Here is an 8,816-nt window from a genome sequence, read left to right as displayed (position 1 = left end):
CAACTTCGAAGGGAAAAAAAAGAGAGAGAGAGAGGGTGATTCGGCCATTTCCAGGGGCTCAGAGTAGAGCTTGCTCCGCCACATCGAAAGGAGCCAGTTGAGGTGGTTTGGGCATCTGACAAGGATGCCCCCTGGGCGAGGTTTTCTGGGCATGTCCCACCAGGAGGAGGCCCCAGGGCAGACCCAGGACACGCCGGAGAGATTATATCTCTCGGCTGGCCTGGGAACACTTTGGTGTTCCCCCAGATAAGCTGGAGGAGGTGGCTGGGGAGAGGGAGGTCTGGGCTTCTCTGCTTGGCCTGCTGCCCCTGAGACCCGGCCCCGGATAAGCGGAAGAAAATGGATGGATGGATGTTTTGAGTTATTTTATGCTTTTTTTGTTTTACATAATTCCATGTGTTCATATGTAGTTTTAATGCCTTCAGTGAGAATCTACAATGTAAATAGTCATGAAAATAAAGAAAAACCATTAAATGAGAATGTGTGTCCAAACCTTTGACTGGTGGTGTATACCCTAAATAATACCGTATTTTCACGACCATAAGGCGCACTTAAAAGTCTTAGATTTTCTTCAAAAAGTACGGCGCGCCCTATAGCGCAGTGCGCCCTGTGTGTTGTAAGGAGGACGTAGTAGAGAACACCATGAGAACGCTAAAGGGTGAAGTGTGGGCGCAACCCTGAAAATGGCAAAGAGACACGCTTATGAAGCACAGTTTAAACTGAAGGCCATCAGCTACGCGGAGGAACATGGAAATCGAGCAGCGGCGAGAGAATTTAAGATTAACGAATCGATGGTTCGCAAATGGAGGAAGCTGGAAAACAAGCTCCGGCAGGTCAAGAAAACGCAGCTGAGTTTCCGCGGACATAAGGCGAGGTGGCCCGAGTTGGAGGAAAGACTCGAGCGGTGGATCATCGAGCAAAGAAGCGAGCGGGAGAAGCGTTTCGACGGTCACCATTCGGCTAAAAGCAGTTTCACTTTCACTTTTTATGAAACGGTGCCATTTTTCCATCCGGACCAGGACTACGGTAGCGCAGCAACTTCCAGCGGATTATAAGGAAAAGCTGGCCATCTTCCGCTCCTACTGCAGCAAACACATCGGCGACAAAAACATCCAGCCCAGCCACATCACAAACATGGACGAGGTCCCGCTCACTTTTGACATCCCGGTGAGTCACACTGTGGAGAAGAAGGGGACCAGCACGGTAGCGATACGCACAACGGGGTATGAAAAGTCTTCTTTTACTGTTGTGCTTGGCTGCCATGCTAATGGACAGAAACTGCCGCCTATGGTGATTTTTAAGCGAAAGACTTTGCCTAAAGAGAAGTTTCCAGCAGGAATCATCATTAAGGCAAATGAAAAGGGCTGGATGGATGAGGAAATGATGAAAGATGGCTGAGGGAGGTGTATGTAAGGAGACCAGGTGGTTTTTTCCACGCATCACCATCGCTCTTAATCTGTGACTCTATGCGTGCCCATCTCACAGCCAATGTGAAAAAACTAGTGAAACAAATGAACTGTGAGCTTGCTGTCATTCCGGGAGGCCTGACAAGGAACTCCAACTGCTGGACATCGGTGTGAACCGCCCGTTCAAAGTAAGGCTGCGAGCGGCCTGGGAGCGATGGATGACCGATGGAGACCACAGTTTCACCAAGAGTGGAAGGCAGCGCCGGGCGAGTTACGCCACAATTTGCCAATGGATTGTAGATGCTTGGGCTAACATGTCTGCTGGCACTGTTGTTCGAGCTTTCGCAAAAGCCGGCATCATTTCCGAGGAGCCGCACGGCACGGAAAGTGACTCTGACAGTGAAGAAAGTGAACCTGGCATGTTTGATGGAGATTTAGCGCAGCTGTTCAATTCAGACACAGAGGATGAGGACTTCGATGGGTTTGATTGATGATAAAAATGTGAGTACCAAACTTTGTTTTGCTCCTGCTTTATTTTTAAATACGCACACTTGTATGCTTGTGTGTTGTTGATGATGACGATTACTGGTAATAAAAATGTGAGTAAGGTACCGAACTCAGGTTTGCTCCCGCTTTATTTTTAAATACGCATACGGTACTTGTATGCGCCCTATGATCCAGTGCGCCTTATGTGTGTGTTAAATACAGTAATGGCACACATAACTGAGACTGCGCCTTTTAGTACAGTGCGTCTTATGGTCGTGAAAATACGGTATACGAGAAATGACTAATTGAAAGATCAGATTATTGTAAGGTTTTTACTAGACCACTTGGAAATGTAATTAACATGTTACCAGATAAATTGAGAACTATAGGCAGTATCCTTTTTTGACTCAACTCGGGCTGTATTAGAACATCATAACTAGAGTTTCATACTCATTTATTTATTTGGTGTGTAGCTCTCCCTTTAAGAGTGGATCTGCCCTAGCAAGCCGTCTGTGCAAAGCAGCGATGATGCACCGCTTCAGGTTGGTGGCCAAAGAGGCTCAGAGGACGGACCTGCTGGCCACAAGTACCTACAGAGAAGCCAAGGTAAACTCAGCACCTTCTTCTGTGTAATCTGAAACTTTATTTTAGCAATGTAAACTGCTGTACACTGATCCAATAGAAAGCAAATGCTGTTAAACACGTTAAAATAACCACCACATAAGCTTATTGTATTTTCTGCTTTTTTAAATGACCGTTTCCTGACTTGCTGAATTGTTGTTTTAAAAAGAACCCCAAGCTGTTATTCATACTATATATTTTTTGGGTCACTGAAGATGATGGCAAAGCCATACCAGGAAGCCAAGAATGTGCTGCGGGCGTACCTGTTGCAGAAGGGCTTTGGTTCCTGGCAAGACAAGGTTTTGGTTAGTGATAACTTCAGCATGTGAATAATGTTACAACATTAAAGAAGAATTTTGATCAATAATCAGTTGTGTTCAAAACGTTCAGCCTACTTTTCATTTGCACCACTTGCTGCATGTTGGTTTCAGAATTTGTTTTTTCAAAATACGTTTAAAGATTTGTAGAAAATAATTTGAAAGCACCCAACATAGAATATTGCACCACAACTGGTCTTTAGTTTTGCTTCTTTCAGTTAATACATGTACTGTATATTAAGTACATTCTTTCTTTATTAACATTTTCACTGGTTCATATACTGTATCTTTTGTGATGGAAATGGCCATAGAGCTTAGGACAGAAAAAATAAAAGTATGTCAGCCAAAGCTCATATCTATTTTTTTTGCCACTTGTATTTTTTATGGTGAATTTTCTGTTGGAGTCAAATTGTTACTTACATTTGTAAGTCTTAGTTCAAGCAGCATGATCAAAGACATTCCTTTGTTTCTCACCCCCTCCCCAGACTGTTGAACGGTGGGGGAGGCTGTAGTGTTTTATTATGGGACATCCTATGTCAAGGTTCTCTTTTCTTGTTTAGTAAGCTTCCTGCTTTTAGGACCCTTTTGTCGGCAGGAGTTCACACAAACGCACTCACATGCCTACAGACATGCACATTCTCACACATGCATACACACATACAGTGGGGCAAAAAAGTATTTAGTCAGCCACCGATTGTGCAAGTTCCCCCACTTAAAATGACAGAGGTCAGGGATTTGCACCAGAGGTACACTTCAACTGTGAGAGACAGAATGTGGAAAAAAAAATCCATGAATTCACATGGTAGGATTTGTAAAGAATTTATTCGTAAATTAGGGTGGAAAATAAGTATTTGGTCACCTCAAACAAGGAAAATCTCTGGCTCTCACAGACCTGTAACGTCTTCTGTAAGAAGCTTTTCTGTCCCCCACTCGTTACCTGTATGAATGGCACCTGTTTGAACTCATCATCTGTATAAAAGACACCTGTCCACAGCCTCAAACAGTCAGACTCCAAACTCCGCCATGGCCAAGACCAAAGAGCTTTCGAAGGACACCAGGAAAAGTATTGTAGACCTGCACCAGACTGGGAAGAGTGAATCTACAATAGGCAAGCAGCTTGGTGTGAAAAAATCAACTGTGGGAGCAATCATCAGAAAATGGAAGACATACAAGACCACTGATAATCTCCCTCGATCTGGGGCTCCACGCAAGATCTCATCCCGTGGGGTCAAAATGATCATGAGAACGGTGAGCAAAGATCCCAGAACCACACGGGGGGACCTGGTGAATGACCTGCAGAGAGCTGGGACCAAAGTAACAAAGGTCACCATCAGTAACACACTACAACGGCAGGGAATCAAATCCCGCAGTGCCAGACGTGTTCCGCTGCTGAAGCCAGTGCATGTCCAGGCCCGTCTGAAGTTTGCCAGAGAGCACATGGATGATACAGCAGAGGATTGGGAGAATGTCATGTGGTCAGATGAAACCAAAGTAGAACTTTTTGGTATAAACTCAACTCGTCGTGTTTGGAGGAAGAAGAATACTGAGTTGCATCCCAAGAACACCATACCTACTGTGAAGCATGGGGGTGGAAACATCATGCTATGGGGCTGTTTTTCTGCCAAGGGGACAGGACGACTGATCCGTGTTAAGGACAGAATGAATGGGGCCATGTATCGTGAGATTTTGAGCCAAAACCTCCTTCCATCAGTGAGAACTTTGAAGATGAAACGAGGCTGGGTCTTCCAACATGACAATGATCCAAAACACACCGCCCGGGCAACAAAGGAGTGGCTCCGTAAGAAGCATTTGAAAGTCCTGGAGTGGCCTAGCCAGTCTCCAGACCTCAACCCCATAGAAAATCTGTGGCGGGAGTTGAAAGTCCGTGTTGCTCGGCGACAGCCCCAAAACATCACTGCTCTCGAGAAGATCTGCATGGAGGAATGGGCCAAAATACCAGCTACTGTGTGTGCAAACCTGGTAAAGACCTATAGTAAACGTTTGACCTCTGTTATTGCCAACAAAGGTTATGTTACAAAGTATTGAGTTGTATTTTTGTTATTGACCAAATACTTATTTTCCACCCTGATTTACGAATAAATTCTTTACAAATCCTACCATGTGGATTCATGGATTTTTTTTTTCACATTCTGTCTCTCACAGTTGAAGTGTACCTCTGGTGCAAATTACTGACCTCTGTCATCATTTTAGGTGGGGGAACTTGCACAATCGGTGGCTGACTAAATACTTTTTTGCCCCACTGTATATACACACACGTGGCTACACGTGCACACATACACACACATGGTGCCTTATCTTACTTGCTAGCAAGTAAAAAACGGTTAAAGATGTTCGTCTTGCTTCCTTGTTGTTAACGGGAATGAGTTTCTAAACCAGCGGGGCCTGTGCAAGCGCAGACCCAACATTTTCTTTCTTTCTTTCTTTCTTTTTTTTTTTTTTAAATTTCTGGTTGTGAATTAGGCACGGAATAGCTAAACAGAAGGTGTTACTGACCACAAAGCCAGTTTTGTAAGGGCAACCACCAGCTTCTATGTCTACCCTTACTGTGGGACATCATGGGTGCACATGGCACCAGACATGCGTGGTTTTGCTAGTTCTGATATATGACCAAAACCTCAGATTGCTTGGCTCTCATGTATTTGTGCTAAGCAATCAAGCCGCTTTAAAGGAAAGATCTACATTTGATTCAATAACATAATAGTAAATGGGCTGGTTTTTATATAGTGCTTTCTTACTCGAGCACTCAAAGTAAAAGTAATTTTCAGCTTCTTTTTTTTCATAATTGTTGAAATTCTAAATCATTGCTGAGGTGCATGTTGGATAGCTCTTTATTTAATTATTTATAAAAAATCACCAAGCTTTCACTAAGACTTTAGAGCAAAGTTCAAGATAAACCTAGTAAGTGATTTGTTGTCATAACTGAATATTAAATCTATAAGGTTGTGGATATGTAGCAACACATAGCAATATAATGGGCAAATATTGGCCACTTAGACAAATGTTGATAATTAGATATATAAACTCATTGAGTACAGCTTTTCAAGTAGATCATACTTGTCAGAGAGTTTTTTTGGGTCAGTTTTGGTGGCTCAACTGCTCCGTCTGCACTGCTCCCATGTGGAGTACCACAAGGTTCTATTCTGAGTCCGATTCATTTCGTTTTATATTTAGTTCTTGTAGGATCAGTCCCAAAAAGATATGGTATCTCATCCACTTCTACGCTGATGGTTCCCAAATCTATTTGCCCCTGAAAGGAAATGATAGCAACTCATTAAGTCTTTTGTATTTTGATGACATTAAAGGCTGAACGGCTTTAATGTTTCTATCCTCACTTTGCAGATATTTAAAGTACACGGTGTCTACTGGCAGCAGGAATAATGCACCATAGCACAAAGCACAGATCATCTCAAACTGATTTTTTGAACAGGACAATGAGTTCATCATACTTAAAAATCATCTACACATACTAGATCTCAATCCAGAAGAGCACTGTTTTGGTAGAATGGGAGATTCTACCAAAATATCCAGCTGACAAGCCTGCAGCAACTTTGTGTGCACATAGCATTTGTTAAAAGGAACATTTATGGGCAAAACCTCAAACCCTATATGTTATTATAACAGCAGTAAATGACTACCTGCTTCAGAGAGTTGTGCATTAAAAATTACACATTCACCACGTACGAATAGGTGGTTTGTGCATTCCCTATAATGTTTTCTCATAATTCTTATAAAGTAGTGCATTCCCTAGATTTTAAAAGAGCAAATGACTGGTCCAACATCCTGCACCATTCATATTTCTTAAAATAAAGTGCCATCTTCCTAGTTTGCTTCATCAAGAAAGGCATGACTGATTTTGTGTTACAATTTTAAATAGCAAGCTCCTGCAAGTGGCTGGTTTATTTGAACAGGTTTAAAATGAGATTGCATTTAAAGCACTGTATAAAAACTGTCTTGTGCAGACTGAGGTTGTTTGTTACCAGATTCTGGTAAGCTGACCCTCTATGTTGATAAACTGTTGATTTACCTCTCTATATGGTGTATATATACACACATACAGGAAATGCTTTGGTTTCCTGTGCATGCGATGCAGCAGATCATTTACTCCTAACTGTTCAGCAGCCTTGTGAATGAAGTGGTGTGTTAGCCATTGGTTAGCCAACAGAAGGAATTGCCAGCATGCAGGGAATGTTTGCACCAGGATCAAGCTATGCAGTTGTATGTACAGCACCAGGTTTCCTACATATTTCTTCTTTTTTATGCTACTAGTTTTGTATCATATGCACAGCAGTGTGAGATCTAACATTTTTAATTTAGTGCACCAAACCCTGATTGTAACTTGCATTGCTTTTAATTGTAATTTGACAGAGTTGCAGTAAATTGCAATTTTATTGTTCTGGTGAGGAAATTCTTCACTTCACATTTGCAGCTTCCAGTGAGTTTGGTTGACACTTTTGCTTTTGATTTAGTTAAGGAAGCAGTAAGACTGCTCTCCAAACTTGCTTGAAAACATAATGAGGGAAAATGCTTATCGAATATTGTGTCAATGCACTTTAAAGTCATGCATTTACCTGCATGTAAATGATTCTCCTTCTTGCTCTGCCAAGGATATTTTGCACATGTATCGACATATATTTTATTTAGTAAATAGGCAAATTGTAGATTATCAAATGAAGTAATTGTCATGTCCTATGTAAATAAGAAGAAATCTTCCTTACTAATTTTATTTTAATTCAGATTTCATGACAGCTATGCTTTATGCGCGTCCACGTCAGGCAGTATTCTGTACACTGTTGGGGTTTTTTTTTCCAAATACATGGAGGTCCACACGCTGGTAGTCATTTTTATTTAGGTTTTTTTTTTTTTTTTAAGGTAGTTAACTTCGCATAAGTGTATCAGGGCCTAATGTTATTACGCTCTACAGAGTATGCCAGAGAAACCTGAAGACCTCCCAAACAGAAGCAGATTTACACAATGTAAGCCTTCTGTTTTTCTTTCTTTTCTTTTTCTTTTTTTTTTGTCTTCAGTCAGTCACTAAGGTAATAGTAGTAGGTTTAGAGATAAACAGGATATGCAACTCTCTTGATGTGGTTACACACAGTGAAAACATTTAAGACCTAAACTCTTAGAAGCTGCAACACCCATAACCGAGGTGCTTTGCACAAGGAAAAGTAATACATTCTGCATTTTTAAAAATAGTAGCTGGGTGAAGAAGTAAGCAGGCACCATATTGCATGTTTTAAAATTGTTTTCTGCTAAAAATCTTGATTAACTTGATATAATATTAGGTTCAGCAAATATCAGCAATACAGCCATGATTATGAGAAAGTGACGTAATAGTGCGCAAATAGCTTCTTCCGTGAAATGGGTGAAACACTTTGGAACATGGAACAATACCATGTAAAAGAAAAGCAAGTGTTTTCCCTCAGATTTTCGCTGATCTTTCAATTTAGCTAGTTTTTATATTAAGTGCCATCCACACTGCGGATCTGGTTGGAACATCCACTTACCCATTATAGGTAGAAAAAAAACAAGCAGTCCCAGTTTATTGGAATTTTATATCAATACGATGATAAGAAAAGGAAGTCCTTTGAAAGAGGTTCATTGCTGGGGCACTGAAGCACAAGCTGCAGTTAAAAAAATTGCTCAAGTGGCTTGTTTTTCAGTAGACGAAATTTACACCTGTACTTCAGGGTATGGTAAGACATAAGTAATTGACAAGTGTAAGAAACAAAAGCAACTTTCTTTTAAGGCAGAGATGTGCAATTCCAGGTCTCGAGGGCTGGTGTCCTGCAGGTTTTAGATGTGTCCTTGATCCCACACAGGTGATTTGAATGGCCGAATGACCTCCTTAACATGTCTTGAAGTGCTCCAAAGGCCTGGAAATGAACTAATCATTTGATTCAGGTGTGTTCACCCGGGGTGATATCTAAAACCTGCAGTACATCGGCCCTCAAGGCCTGGAGTG

At 41.6% G+C, this 8,816-nt stretch overlaps 1 protein-coding gene across 2 annotated transcripts in view; it reads left to right on the top strand.

The window, feature by feature from the left end:
• Window positions 1-3,263, top strand: part of adad1 (adenosine deaminase domain containing 1 (testis-specific)) — a 26,253-nt gene extending 22,990 nt beyond the window's left edge. Inside the window, exons 13-14 of one of the 2 annotated variants that reach the window (XM_014334142.2) lie at window positions 2,366-2,498; window positions 2,729-3,263. In XM_014334142.2, the coding sequence (XP_014189628.1) occupies window positions 2,366-2,498; window positions 2,729-2,842 (247 nt within the window). In that variant the 3' untranslated portion in view covers window positions 2,843-3,263. The remainder of the gene's footprint in view (window positions 1-2,365; window positions 2,499-2,728) is intronic. The other variant, XM_005924077.3, reaches the window with a different exon arrangement.
• The last annotated feature ends 5,553 nt before the right edge of the window (window positions 3,264-8,816 follow it).

This window comes from Haplochromis burtoni, unplaced genomic scaffold (genome assembly GCF_018398535.1).
Source record: "Haplochromis burtoni strain Fernald_Lab_line unplaced genomic scaffold, NCSU_Asbu1 Contig_73, whole genome shotgun sequence".
NCBI lineage: Eukaryota > Metazoa > Chordata > Actinopteri > Cichliformes > Cichlidae > Haplochromis > Haplochromis burtoni.
This window is presented reverse-complemented; position numbering and strand designations above follow the sequence as displayed.